The 15,918-nt window shown below is 41.2% G+C and overlaps 1 protein-coding gene across 14 annotated transcripts in view; it reads right to left on the bottom strand.

The window, feature by feature from the left end:
* Positions 1 to 11,545: 11,545 nt before the first annotated feature.
* Positions 11,546 to 15,918, bottom strand: part of IDE (insulin degrading enzyme) — a 58,122-nt gene continuing 53,749 nt past the window's right edge. For all 14 annotated transcript variants that reach the window (XM_083505830.1, XM_083505825.1, XM_083505832.1 and 11 more), the window contains exon 25: positions 11,546 to 15,874. In XM_083505830.1, coding sequence (XP_083361956.1) covers positions 15,779 to 15,874 — 96 coding nt within the window. In that variant the 3' untranslated portion in view covers positions 11,546 to 15,778. The remainder of the gene's footprint in view (positions 15,875 to 15,918) is intronic.

The following is a 15,918-nucleotide window of genomic DNA, read 5'->3' as shown; positions in this document are numbered from 1 at the left end:
ACTTTGAATTTTTATTTATAGAGTATATGTTGCCAATTTAGACAACAGAACATGGTGTGTAAAACCATCATAAAAACATTATAAAATGATTAAAATGACTGATGAAAAAGGTTGCATAGACTTGTCTATATAAAAAGGTCTAAGGAGATGGCTGAAATTTAACATACTGAATCTTTGCTGGAACAGCTCAGGGCTTCTGACACAAAATGTGCAACTCTCAATGGAGGCCTGCCAGGCCTCTGTAACATGGGCAACTCTGGTCAAGCCAGGACATAAGGGCTACAGTGGTCCTTACAGCATCCTGGACCCAAGCTGTTAAGAGCTTTGTATGATCTGTCTCTGTTACCAATACTAAACTGCTAACAGGCTGTTTTACCTTTATTTACTGGTTTGCCAGTATCCCAAAGGATCAAAGCACGAGTACCATGAGCCCAAACCCCAATAATGGATGACCAGCTGAATCTCAAGGGGATTTCCAGAGTCCATTGTGCTATGTCTGCATTGGCTTGACTGCATTGGCGCTCCGTTTCCAAACTCATTTCAAAGTACTGTTTTTGAGCTTTAAAGCCTTCTGCACCTCAGGACCCCAGTACCTCAAGGATTGCCTGTCCCCACATGACCATCATCAGAGTCTCTTCTCCGTGACCCTCCTGCGAGGGAAGTGAGGTGAGTGGCAACCTGAGAACCTGCTCTTTCAGGAATAGTTCCCTATTTGTGGAATGCTCTCCCCCTGGGAAGCATGTGTGATGCCATCATTATTCCATAACCAGACCCTTGACTGCTAAATCTATGGCCTTTTAAATGTGTTTGTGGGAGGAGGATTTTTGGGGTGTTCTTATTATGATACGCATTTTGTGTTTTTCCATTTTGTATTTTACTGCTGAAAACCGCCCTGTGATCTTCGGATGACAGGCAGTGTATGAATTTTAATCATCACCATCGTCATCATCAGCTTGCAGGCACCAGACTTAAGGTGTCTCTGTTTGCTCCACTCATTAATTTAGATTGCACTGAGGTGTGATTTTTGGCCAGCTATGTGGTGGTCATCTTTTTAATGGAGTGGCATAGGATTTGTCCTTTTTATAGTTATTGGTGGACGAGCACTTCTAGGAATTTTGTTCTATGTTCTCTTCTCCTGCCCCAAGAAACACCTATGACAGAAGGGACCAAAAGGAAGACCAAACTGAACCTAAAGTTGCCTTGCAGTTTAGTTAAGCGTGGCAACTTTTCAAGTTGTTAGCACTTAAGTATCTTTGCAAGGAAGGAGGATGGGGAGAAAACCAGAAGAACTTGGCTACGCCCATAGAACCTCCTAGCAGCCCCACCAGGTCTAGTGGTTCCATTCACACTATTAAGGTTGCAGGAGGGATCTCTCCACAGCATGGCTTGTCATAAACCACAAGGGCTGCAACCCGATGGAAAACCAGACATCTCCCAGTCATTTGCAGAAGCCATTGGGCTGTGAAATCCTTTATGGAGCTGAGCCTATATATTTGTACCTGCACATAGTAAACTTTTACTTCAGTTGACTTACTTATATTTTTTAAACAAAAATTAAATGCTGTCTTCCCAACATCTGCTGAAAGCAGCTTAAAACAGCAGAGAGAAAAACACACCTATAATAATTAAATTCATATTTAGGAAAAATTACATATCCAGCCAATTAAAAATATCTATCCTTCTAGCAGATGCCAATTGGTGTTACATTTCTGATCAATTTTAGACAGAGTCAATACGTTGTCAAGCACACCCCCAGTCTCTGAGCAGTGAATTTTTTCATGGGAGCTTGCAAGTGCCTTGGGTTTAGTTTCTTTAGAATGAAGGTTGGTAGTGATTGTAGTGTTTCTGTGATATGGTTTTGTTTAGCGTGCACACACATATACACACACACCGTAGACTGAGCATAATATGGAAGGGCTCTCAACATGAACACAGCCAACAGATCTTACTATTCTCCCATTAGGTTTCTAGGGGAGCTTTCACAGACTCTTAGTACTAGATTCTCATAGAGAGAGAATTCAGGTCTCTCTGTCTTTCCAACTCCCAGTTACTAGCCTGACTGGTTCTTTTGTTCTTCTGCACACTCAGTCCCACACCTTGATGGCATCACCTCCCGCCTGGTGAGAGAGGGAAGAATACCTTCCTGCCTAAGCTCACCTCCTGGAAAGATTTCCAGCTATTTTCGGAGGAACAGTTTAGCTCAAGCATAACATAACATCTGATACTTCACAGACTTGGCTATAGCTATTAACGTCACAGACAGACTGGTTCGACCACTTTTCACAGTCTCTTTTTCTGCAAAATCCACTCTTGCAGCAGTTACAAGAGCACAGGAATGGAGGGGAATCCTGAGAGCACAACCAGACTAACCCCTAGTCATAGAATCATAAATATGTAGAGTTGGGAGGGATCCCAAGGGAGTCCAACCCCCTGCTGTGAAGGAACCTCAACTAAACCATACATGACTGGTGGCCATCCAACTTATGCTTAAAAACCTACAGCAACTTAAAAAAACCCAAACCTACACCACATCTTTTTTGCTGGGTTAAGATGGATTTCAAGGTGAATGTCTTAGGTTAAGTATTTTTATTTTCTGTGGGGAAAATACTGGTGTTAAATGCACCAAATAATTGTAATGTTCAGAGCTGCCTCTTAACACTCCAGCTGTGCACTGCATCAAATGAACTGACATGGGGAAAACAGGAGACAGTCACAGAATGTTTAGGTCTGGGAACATGAATTCTGTTGCCCACCAAAAAAAAGCAAAAAGCTGATGTGCTCATTTCTCCTGTCCAGCCACATTCCGGTCTAACAATCGCTTGATGCTATTGAGTCCTTAAGAGAGGAGGTATTATGTTTTATCAGGCATAAACATTGTGCTCTGAGCACTTAGGAAATGTGATACCCCTGCAGCAGAAGCACAAAGGTGAGGATTCAGAGCTTTAATTGCACAATCAATAGTTTAGATTCAAGGGCCTCCATAAAGGGATGTCTGATGAAATATTGCAGTTCAGAAATAAGTTCCTGAATCCAGTATTGATATTGCGATATTGCGTTTATTATCGTACAGAACACAGAAATCATGTGGCCTGTTCCAGCAACGCGAAGAAATTTGGTTCAGTTCGCCTTTTGATGCAAACCTACCTAGTTTCCAAAATTCACCCTTCTCCTGATTTTGCAATGCAGTTCTCCAACCAGAAAATATGTACAGATGCATATATTTGGGGGAAATGTCTATAAAAATGAATATTAGTGAAAACGGCATGAGCGCATTGCTGTGCACACTGTTGTCCTGTTATTTTGTCACTGTAGTTTTATGATTTGTATGTCATTTGCAGTTTTAAAAATAACACACAGGTCCTCTTTTTTTTATTTTGGACATTTGTATCCTGGTCTTCAGCTAACAGGGCTCCCAAAGTGACTTCTATAAAACCAATACCAACCAATAAAATGCTTAAAAGCATGATAGACACTCACTGAGGTATAAAGAGAGAAGGAACAGTTATGGAGGAAGGGGGTTGGCAAGTAGTTGGGGTTGGTGAATAGAGAGAGCAGGGATGGGAGCCTCTAGTATTTCATATATTTATATATCACTTAATGTGTCTGAGCAGTTTACAGAAATAACATATGTAATAAACTATACAATGCAATACTTTTGCCAAAGCACATCCTGACTCCCAGTATACAACAGTCACCCCAGTACCATAGACACAGTATACCCAAATTCTGCCTTATATCTCTACACAAATAATACAGCACCCACTACACATCCCATTCTACTCTCACAGCTCGTAAGCACCTATAAACACCACCCACCCCATCACTCCAGTGCCTCCCACTTCATCCACATCCCCAAACCCACCTTGTGCCCCCTGCTTGTGAGATGCACTCCTAAGACCCAGGGGTCAGCAAACCTTCAGCAGGGAGCTGGTCCACTGTCCCTCAGACCTTGTGTGGGGCTGGACTATATTTTGAAAGACAAAAATGAACGAATTCCTATGCCCCACAAATAACCCAGAGATGCATTTTAAATAAAAGCACACATTCTACTCATGTAAAAATACGCTGATTGCCAGACCGTCTGCGAGCCAGATTGAGAAGGCGATTGGGTCAGATCCGGCCCCCGGGCCTTCGTCTTCCTACCCATGCCTAAGATGCACTTGGCCACAGGCAGCAGGGAACCATTTCTGCTGAGGTTGTGCTAAGTGGCACAAAGTCACAGGGTGGAAAAAATCAGCCCCCAAAGTTGAGAAGTCAGATGTTGATTCAAAATGCTCTAGCTAGCCAAACAAGCCCTGCAGCACCTGTCAAAACCTTTCCCTACGAGCTCATAATTTAATGCCAGCTATTTGGCCAGCTAAGCCGCAGAAAAAGCAACGCCGAGGCTACAGCTCTGGCTCCCTTGCGCACAAAATACAGAGAGCTGCCTTTGAAGGAAACCGAAACTCCTGATGGGCCCACTGATTTCTCACTACAACCATACTGGACCTTTCCCTGACATGAAAATAAAGAATAAGAATAAAGTTGTTATTTATATCCCGTCCATCTGACTAGGTTTCCCCAGACAATCTGGGTGGCTTCCAGCACATATAAAAACATAATAAAAGGTCAAACACTAAAAACAGGGCTGCCTTCAGATGTCTTCTAAAAGTCAGGTAGTTGTTTATTTCCTTGACATCTGATGGGAGGGCATTCCACAGGGTGGGTGCCACTACCGAGAAGGCCCTCTGTCTGGTTCCCTGTAACCTCACTTCTCGAAGGGAGGGAACTGCCAAAAGGCCCTTGGAGCTGGACCTCAGTGTCCGGGGCTGGATGATGGGGGTGGAGATGCACCATCCCTACCCCACCCCAATAAAAAGTGCCTGTTTTTCTCTTTCAGGTTCACTTGCGCTCCTCCGAGGAAAGGTGGGATGTAAATGAAATACATAATACATACAAGGGAACAGCTGCAAAGCACTTAGGAAGGCTCTGGTTAGTGGTATCACCTTTTTATACCTTTTTTAAAAGGAAGCTGGCGTCCCACTTTATGACAAGACCTTGGAAAGGAAGAAATAAAATATCAGTGAAATAAATTCTCTCTTTCTGTGGTTTGTATTTGGACTGTGAGAGATAGGTAAATTATCACAGTAATCTATCCTTGAGGACTTACTGTATACATGGACTTGCCCTTTTGCAAACCAAAGCAGGCACAACTCAGGCCTCTATTCTCATATATATATATATAGTATACATGCAAAACAATGATCTCTCAGACAGCTGTATCTATCTAAATAAAAGAAACAGGCCACACTTTCCTGGAGGGCTCAGAGCAATGTAATATACCCCCAATGTTTTCATTGAGCTAAGCAGAGAAAGAAAATGTACAGCATACCTGGCATACACAGCAGAAAAAGGGGGTGGAAAAGACACTGCCTCTCCTACCCTTTGATCTGTGTGCCTCACAGTTTCTGCACACAAATTTTGCCTTGTAAGCATATCTGGATTTCTACATGGATCGGCTTAAGCTGTAGCAGGGAAAAGAGGGGAGGGATCAAAGCTGGGAACAAATGCAAACGAGAAAAGTAAAAGAAAAGAGCAGAGGAAACCTTGTGCAAAGCAAGGCTGCTTTCTACCAGTATTTGCAAGAATCTCTCTCTCTTTCCTCCCACATGCAGAACAAACAGCAGCCATGTGAATAATAAAAATGGTGTTGAGGCGGGCTTTAAAATATATATATAGAATCATAGGATTCCCAAGGGTCATCTAGTCCAACCCACTGCAATGCATGAATCGCAGCTAAATAATCCCTGAAATATGCCCAGCCCTACCTGTATTTAAAAATCTCCAATGAAGGAGAGTCTGCCTTGCAAGGGAGCCCATTTCACTGTCAAATAGCTCTTCCTCAGCCCTGTGGCTCCAGTTTGAATCTACAGAGACACACAAACATATACCTTTGCTTTAAAATAAAAAATATAAATATTAAAATAAAGACAATATGTAAACAACATCAATAAAAAAGGTGGGGAGGAAAATTAGAATGGATAAGAAGGAGGGGAAGAAAAGGGAAGGCCATACCCTACATTAAATTAGGTGGTGCATATTTTATCATCACAATCCAAGACACTGATAGATCACTTTATATCCTAATGTTCTGAAACATATCCTCTCCACAAACTTAATTGGACTATGTTCTGTCTCTTTTATATTGACATAAATAAAAAATTTAGACCAAATAGCATAAAAGTGATCTGATTTAGATTCCCCTGTAGTTAGTTTTCTTTGATATGTGAGTTGCTCAGAGATACCTAAATCCCAGGCTCTACCAACCCAGTAATCAACTGAGGAAGGTGAGCAAGATTTCCAGTGATTAGCTATTGACATTCTTGCCCACCATATTCCCAATCTGGGATTTGTATTGCTTTCTATCAAAAGCAAGGCCAAGACTGGATTTGGTGTTAAGTGACTGAGCTACAATTTGAGAGGTAAAATCCAATGACAAAATACACAGGACCATAGGTTATAGAACCGATATCACATATTAGTTTGCACTTTAGTATAAAAAATCTCATTACCTATGATAGGGGTTGCCAACTTTTTTGGAGTACTTTTTTGGAGTATTGATTTTGAAAGTGCTGTCAGCACCAGTCACAATTCGCAATAAAATGATTTTGCTATCAAGGAACCCCTGTGGAAGAAACTGTTAGTCATGCTGACTACACTGCAAGATCAATCCTAGCATGGGACAGAGTGAAGTGTGACCATCATAGGCAGCATATATATGGGTGACATAAAAGCTGGCAAAATCAGTGATTTTAATTTCTTACATTTTGGTGACCCCAAGTGGGAGGGAAGCTGCTAAAATATTTCATATTCATCCTTTTAGACCAATTTCTTTGCTGACATAGCTGTATGAAAACACGTGGAAAATAAAAAATATCTACAATTACGTAATCTGTTATGGAGCCTTAAAATTTATGTGCCTTCTGCATTGTCTCAGAATCTGTAGTGTTCCTATGCATTTTTAGGATGTGAAATCCACAGTGGTCAGGGTTTTGATTTTCTACGATCAGTTCTCTTTCCATTCTTGTATCATAGATTCTTGGGAAATTATTTAAGGCACATCCTCATGACACTTGCTCAGCAGATGAGATGTGATTATTCATGTGGGTGAGTGGTCCGCACTAGCAAATGGGCAGCATTTGCGAAATCCACCATCACTGTGTGGCAGGGCCAAAACAATCCATTTTAGGGTGTTTCAGGACATACAGACATTTTGGGGGGAATAACAACAAAGATTGACTGAACTAGAAATTCAGAGGTCAAATCACAATGAAATATCACAATCCTGTAAAACGTATTGCGATTGTAACAAGCATGTTAAATGTATTCATTTATTTTTGTCTCTAAGCGGCTGATCTACACACATACACCATGGAGCTCAGTCACTTTCCATATCAAAGTACATCTTGCTGGTGACCTCTTTCCTGGAATCTGGGCAAAGTTTGACACCCTTTTCAAACAGATGCTATTTCCATTCATCTGAGGTGACACCATAGGTCAGAGTCATGGTGGACCTGTGCATTATTAGGTTTGTTTATTTAGATCACATAGGAGTCATGGGAGAGCAAGACAGCTTGTATGGCATCATATATATATAAAACGTAAAAGTAACGGACCCCTGGATGGTTGAGTCCAGTCAAAGGTTGTGGCACTCATTTCACTTTCAGGCCGAGGGAGCCAGCGTTTGTCCACAGACAGCTTTCCGGGTCATGTGGCCAGCATGAATAAACTGTTTCTGGCGCAATGGAACACCGTGACAGAAACCAGAATGCACGGAAACACTGTTTACCTTCCTGCTGCAGTGGTACTTATTTATCTACTTGCACTGGCATGCTTTCGAACTGCTAGGTTGGCAGGAGCTGGGACAGGGCAACGGGAGCTCACTTCGTCGCGAGGTTTTGAACCGCCGACCTTCCGATCGGCAAGCTCAAGAGGCTCAGTGGTTTAGACCACTGCACCACCCTGTTTTAAAACAGCTGCACTGGTTATCAGCTTGTTTCCAGGCCCAATTAAGGCACATGTTGGTATTTAAAGCCCTAAATGACCCAGGCCCCAAATATTTGAAAGACCGCCTCCTTCCTTACAGACCCTCTTGGATGTTGAGATTGGAAGAGGGGCCTCTCTTGGTAGTTCCTCTGTCCCCAAAGGTTCAGGACAAGGGCAGTCTGGGAGAGGGCTTTATTGTGGTGGCCCCCTAGGTTGTGGAACTCCCTTCTCACATGTCTGGCACCTACCTTATGCAGCTAGTGCTAAAGCAGCTTCTGATATGTAATGAGTATGTTTTTAGGACTCAGCTTATCCTTAGGGCTGTTAAGTTGTTTAAAATGACTTTTAATATTGTATTTTAATGCTGTAACCTGCCCTGGGAACTTAGGGTGAAGGGCAGGTAATTAATAAACAAACCATTGCTCAAGCACCACAAGAACAGAATCAGCCCTAAGCAAGACTGTTGGAAGGCAGCCAAGTAGACAACATCTGCTTCCAGGTGAGTGCAGGGTGGCAAATCTACAACTGACAATAATTTTACTAAACAAACTCTCCAGCTTGGCTTGAGCTCATGCCACGTAGCTTGTCCCTGATCCTCCAGAGTGCCTTTTATGTACATAATGTATTGCTGACAGCATCTCCCTCCAGGGCAGTACACAACATACCAACCCTCTTCTGGGTGACTAGTAATTCTCCCTGCTCTGCAGCAGCCTGAAAAGACACAAAATGCGGGGATGGGATACCAAAAAATTGACAGGGTGGTGGTGGAGAAGAGAAGGTGTTTCAAAGGCCTATCCTGACACACGCAGAGCCTCTTGGAGCTCAAGAAGAGTCGTGTGGGGAAAACTTGGCTCAAATGTGCATCTTCTATAAATGTCAACATTATTTTTAGCGTTGGCAGCGCACATGACAAATGAGTGTGTCACGTCATTCTTCAACCTTTTTGCTTTAAAAGACAACAGAAAGCTTTAAAAGAAAAAGAGGGGGTTGCTACTTAATGCTCCTAGAAATTGTTCAGTAACAGCATAAGCAGTACAGTGGTACCTCAGGTTACAGATGCTTCAGGTTACAGGTGCTTCAGGTTACAGACTCCGCTAACCCAGAAATATTACCTCAGGTTAAGAACTTTGCTTCAGGATGAGAACAGAAATCGTGCTCTGGTGGTGCAGCAGCACCAGGAGGCCCCATTAGCTAAAGTGGTGCTTCAGGTTAAGAACAGTTTCAGGTTAAGAACAGACCTTCAGAACGAATTAAGTACTTAACCCGAGGTACCACTGTAATACAAAATAGGCCGCCATGCTAGCAACACTTTATTATTTTGATTTTTGTATTCCTCACTCAATGCAAACACAGGGTGAAGTCCAAAACAGTAGTTCTGTTAGCGCAGCAGAACGTCCCTTGCCCTCTGTCCCAGAAATCTCCCCAAATCTGTTCAGATTTATGGAGTGAGCAGGGATTGGTGAGGGAGGGAAAGTTCAGTAGTACAGCCAAAGCTCATTGCCTTAGCTGAACTGCTCCATTGTACAGTGGTACCTTGGGTTAAGAACTTAATTCGTTCTGGAGGTCCGTTCTTAACCTGAAACTGTTCTTAACCTGAGGTACCACTTTACCTAATGGAACCTCCTGCTGCCCCCGCGTAAATTCTGTTCTCATCCTGAAGCAAAGTTCTTAACCCAAGGTACTATTTCTGGGTTAGTGGAGTCTGTAACCTGAAGCGTATGTAACCCGAGGTACCACTGTATACTGTTCATAGTTTCTAGATACAAACAAAATAGAAATACGGGGGTTTGGGGTTGGAGAACCTCCTTCACCACCTCTCCAAGAAAGGTCAAAACTTCCCCCGGGTATAAAAGGGAAAGGTAAAACACTGAGGAATCCAATCACAGAATTGACATGTCAGGTCAGTTAGGTCTGTTGGGTTTCACTAGATGACCCTTGGGGTCCCTTTCCAACTCTACAATTTTATGACTGCTAGTCTTTGCCCTGGGAACTGTAGTTCACCCCTCATAGAGCAACAATTCTCAGCATCTTCAAACTAGTTTCAATAAATAATAATAATACTAATAATAATTTTATTATTTATACCCTGCCCATCTGGCTGGGTTTCCCCAGCCACTCTGGGCAGGTTCCAACAAAATATTAAAAAATACATTAAAATTTCAAGTGTTAGTCGAAGGGAATCAGGTGCTTCAGACCTATGGCATGTATAATGCCTAAACATAACTGCATCATGACCTGCACTTTTTCTCTCTGCTAAGTACATCTGAATACAAGCCCTTCTCAAGACTGTAGTCGTAACTTGAATTTTGACATACTGACCCAGAACAAAGTCCTGGGAAAAGTTAGGTTAACATTTCAGGGCGTATCCCAGCAGGATTATTTTCTGGCCCAATTCTCTTTCAGCAAAGGACAATTGAGAAAATTCAAGTTGTGTTGCACTTGTTATCATTCCTTTGGCGACCAGGGGTTAATTGTGAAGGGTTATCTCGACAACAGCATGGCCTGGAACTCCAGTGCAATTGTTTCTTTCTTAAGTGCCTCTCTTGTTATAGCCTTGCAAGGTGATTTGCTAGAATCTGTGTAAATAAAAGCAGAGCTTTATCCTTACATGTGCAGCAAGCATTTTCCATTTCTAAATATTCTCCAGGTTTGGGAATGGTCCACCTTTGATAGGAAACAACTATGTACAACACAATCTGAGGTTCTGATTTCAGAGAAACATATTTCTAAGGAGGTATGGTTAGGATTGTAGTCCAATCCCTCAGTAAGGTAAAGGTAAAGGGACCCCTGACCATTAGGTTCAGTCGCAGATGACTCTGGGGTTGCGGTGCTCATCTCGCTTTACTGGCTGAGGGAGCCGGCATACAGCTTCCGGGTCATGTGGCCAGCATGACTAAGCCGCTTCTGGCAAAACAGAGCAGCGCACAGAAACACCGTTTACCTTCCTGCCAGAGCAGTACCTATTTATTTATTTAGCTCACAGACTGACTGTTTATCTGTTCTATGACCATTTCTGCTATCAATATCAAGTTCACCAGTCACTAGTTACCTGAGTCTTCCTTTTCCCCCTAGCTCCAAGTCTGCAGGGACCTTGCCTGTTCTCCAAGAAATCTCCAAGATTATAGACGGAGGCTCTGGGATTTAGAGAAAGTAGGCTGGAATTAAAGGAAACAGAAATCTCCTTGGTGCAAATTAAGACTGGAGCAGCAAATCCCTTTCTAGTAAAGCAAAAGCACTGTACTTCAAACCACGTTTCGGAGACAAATACCTCGGAAAGCTTAAAACAAAATTGATTAGTGCAGCTGTTAACTCATTCCTAATGTTTCTGCCATCCTCTGGGTGTTTCAAAAAAGCAGGGTGGACCCTAAAAGGTAAAAGTGAAATGCGTTGGGAGACTTCGCTGAAAGCTGTAATCTAGATTCCTAAAATGACGTCTTGTGCCCAGCAAAGTCAGCTGCTGACAAATGCATTGCTACCAGAATGTGACAAGTTAAAAATAAAACCATTTCAGGACTCGAGGTTATATTCAGATTGTTTATTGTCAAGAGTATGACAAGCACTCTGTCATATTGTGTTCAACATGCACCCAATTCCACATTAACTGCTCAAAATAGCACTTGCAAAAATTACAGTAGTCTAGTCATAATTTATGATTTGTTACATAAATTTTGTTAACGAGCACTAAAACTGAATTACAGTGTAGTCTAGGTAGTTTGTTATTGCTTGTTGACACTGCAGCTTTGGATCTACTGGAGAGAATCCACTGATATGCCTGAGTTATCAAACTGCATTTTGTTCTACCAAACTTGGAAATCATAAAATGCTGGAGAACACTTAAAAAGAAATTTAGTCTCTCTACTGGACACATTGGCATTCACAGCATGTGGACACACTGACTTCATGATATTTCAGAATAAAGGTTCATTGTACAATGGATTTTTATTTATTTTTACGATACTGTTGATATATTTTGCTAGCCGCCTTGGCCATTCCTATAAGTAGTGAATAAATAAATATAGTTCGGGGTGCTGAGGGGCCACAAATGGTGAACTGCATGCACACTTGAAACTGTAGTCAGTTTCATAACAAGCCAACTTCAAACTATGAGTTATGTAGTTGGCTAATTAAATTAGACACAATGTTTTAAACCAGCAATCCTGGTTGGTAGGTAAGACTAAGACAATATGTTTTAGAAGTGAAACCAAACTCGGCAGAAGTCCTCCTCTTGGCTGTGGAGGAGCGAAGGGGGGGGGGACATGGGCGCTCACTGAGTCTTGCCCATGGTTTAGTGGTGCTATGTGCGAACTGGACCAGTATCACGCCACAAAAAAGAAAGTTCTGCTTATGTTGTAACCCCAGCATTTTTTTAAAAAAGAACATTCAGTTTGGCAATCATGAAATCACTTTGAAGCGTGCAGTGAACAGACTTGTATTCAACCAGTTCCCTGGAAAGTGGTTTCATGCTTGCTCTACAAAAATAAGGGGAGCAATTTCCATCAATGTGTAAGTTGTCATATAAATTCTAAAATATTGCATTAGGAATTATCTATTTCATGAACTGATTTTCTACCAAAGTTATTGGGTTCTTCTTGAAGGTTGTGCATGTTTTAACAAGTCTCAAAATATATAATTTTTGCAGTGTGCGTTCCAATCTCTTTAAAATAGTTGTGCAAATGATTTTAACAAAAAAAAGGGGGGAGATAAACTTATAAAAATGAGGTATTTGTGAGGAAAAATCTAAAACCTTTTAAATATTTGTGAAAAGCACAGTGGAGAGAAATATGGTATGTATGAATGAAAAAAAGTAGCATTTTTTTGTTGACAGCTGGCAACGCAACAGTAAAATGGCACATTTTCCAACATGTTCACACCACTCCTCCAAGATTTCCAGCAAAATGTATTTTTACTACTGAGGGAAGAGTGGGAGAAATGAGATTAAGACCACTGCAGCATTCTGAAGTCATTCTTGGGACTGACCAAACATTTACTCATGCCTAATGTTCTATTACAGGGAACTAAGCATACAATTCCCAAAGTGTGTTCTCGCTGAGAGAAAGTTACCAGCACAGACGTTTAACACAAAATGGGAATCACCATGGGTATGCCAACATTTTGGGTGTGAATAGCATAAACCACTATTGAAATCCTGTGCATCTCTTAGCTAGTGTTCCCTAAGGACAGAAATTATTTGATGGTTCTTTTTCACACACACTATTTGCCACAAACAGGGTCTTTCCCCCTAGATAACGAATTAAAAGCTTCCTGGATAAAATTCTGTAAGTCTTGTTCCTGTGCAACCTTGCTTGGATTGGATGAGGAAATCCCTGAACAGATTTGCATGCATATGCAACAATACTAGCATAATTAAATTCCAATGATGCCTCTGTCATAGCTTGCATCCTGTAAACAAAGTTTGCTGTATAATTAAGTATCAAGGTATAATTGATATGACAATATCAATGGAGCGTCTGTCATGTCTAATGCCACTTATCACATGAAGCGTTCATCTGATTCCTTGTCGTGTTTTCAGTTTTTGAGCAGGTTAGGAAGGGAGTGGAAAACCTATCATCTGTATCACACAAAAAGCTACAGCTTTCTGTGTAACAAAACAATCAAATGACCTCTTTACCATGATGCCAGCCATAATGAGTAATGAACTTGTTGGACATGAAGGGTTAATGTTCAATAGCATTAACACTCCCTGAGAAATTATGTCCTATTTCTTTTAACTCACTGTGTTGCTGTAAGATACAGGAGGGGCCTTGAACCTTAACAAAGTAAAATACAGCAATGATAAAACATTGCGCCCTTTAAAGATACAGGCAGGTTAATTCTATGTCCCAAGGTTAGCTGTTTACTTCCTACTCGGATATTATATATCGTATCTCCAGGAAAATGCAACACACAATTTTATTCTGACAATTCACAAGGCAATCAACATTGGAACTAATAAAACAAAACAGTGGACGGGGTAGCCAAGACATTCAGATTCCAGCCTCAGACTGCAAAGCATGTAACCAGTGCTCTTATACGATTAGTGCTATGCAGGTCAGATTTCTGAAGTAGGAGGCACATTTTCTCTTAGAAAACCAAGCTGAGACTAGAAATCCATTGGGATCTTTGAAATACTTCAGACTTAGAATCTGTATAACAAACTTGGAAAAAAGCCAGCATTTAAAAGATGTATTACTTTGGTAAATGTATGCCTTTTCTCTCCAAAAACCAGATTAAGCAAAACTTCAGCACCTGGCTCCCTTGTCTTCCTATGAGCTTTTAGTAGCACAACCTCCACTAAAACCAATAGGCTAGAGATGAAAAAATTATTCTATTTTATCATTCCTGTTTATTTTGCATACAAATATCTGCTTTGTGCTGTTTTCCTAGAAAGCAGTTGGCACCAACTTCCTTTACCCTGATTATTAAATTGTGCTATTATTGCATTGCAGATGCCTGGAGTGTCAAATAAAAATGATCCAGGATAAGCATTTAAACTGTGTTTAAAATACTGGCTGCAAGCTTTTAAGCGCAGGGAAGTTTGCCTTGGTCAGACTCAATGTGATGTTGCCCTATTGAGCTGACGTTTAATTGCTGGCATGGCTAAGCAAATGCTAACCTTCCATTTGTTCTGGGATTTCTTCTTCCCTGTCACTTTAAAATATCTAAGCCTGATAAAGCTTGAAAGCTTGCACCAAGAGCTGCAAAAACAGTGGTAGGTCAGATTAAGGTATTGTTGTATCACATGCCTTGAAGGGCCACCCTGTTCCGGACATTCAAATGGTGCATTTATGGAATCAGGCACACGCTGTGCTGTGTCTTTGTGACAAAGACTAAGATTTCCATTATATGCCTTCTCACAGAAGTCTGCCCCATGTCCACAGCTTAAACACCTATTAAGGGTCACTGATAGCCTTTTCAACAAGTCACATACCCAACAAGAGAGGGCAAGTTTGATGAGATCTCTAAAAACAATACATGAACAACCGGAAGAAAAAGCGCCAAAACAATTTTATTTATGCAAATGAAACATTTTCCAAGTAACCCTGAGAAAACACAAGGGTTACAAGCAGAAGGTAACACTCTGGGCAAGAAAAGGGTGGCTAGCCAGGTGTTTCCAGCATTTTACTAGTCTGAATATTAAAAAATGTCCTCAAATGTGTATAAAGATTAAAACTATGTCAATATGCCTGGTAACTTATCTGAAATATATCTGTTGATGTTTCCCCCTCATTTCCACTGATTTATATAGTACCTAAATGGTTGGCTGCTCTGAGGATCAATATGCTTAAGTCTTTTCTTTAAAAATCAGTATGTGCATTTTAATAATGTTTCGTTCCTCCACATCCAATAAATTGCTTAATCTTAATGACTTTCCATAAGAAAAGGAAGGGCCTTTAAAATAACACCAGTTTGTTCAGTAAGCTTCTTCATATTCCATTATGCAAACAAAACCTTTAAAAGGGCCTCACTATTGTAAAATATACCATACCTACACAGACCTTTGAATATACCACTTGATTTTGGTTTCCAAGAGTGGCTCTACAATAAACATGACGTATGACTACAGCCTATTTGCCTAATTTGCTGTAACCCTATCACACCAGAAATGCCGAATGAACCTAGAAGGAATCAGGAACCCTCATAATGGACAGGATTGTTTGTCCTAACAACAGGTTAAGATGTTGGTTCATTATGAAAATCCACTGAAGTCATACAAGACTCTTCCACTTCCAGTTCTTCACCCAGCAAAGGTTCTTCACAGTTTTGCAGCCATGAAATTGATATGTGGCTTCACCAGAGGAAAGAGTGGCAGGCTGCGTTTGAACTCTGTCATATTCTGAATCACGTCTGGCTGCAAAGAAACATTTTAGAAAAAGAAACTTTGAGAATCAAGCA

Source organism: Podarcis liolepis (assembly GCF_965112155.1).
Source record: "Podarcis liolepis genome assembly, chromosome: 5".
In the NCBI taxonomy this organism is placed as follows: domain Eukaryota; kingdom Metazoa; phylum Chordata; class Lepidosauria; order Squamata; family Lacertidae; genus Podarcis; species Podarcis liolepis.
Note: the sequence above shows the minus strand (reverse complement) of the source record. Positions and strands in the feature narration are given on the sequence as shown.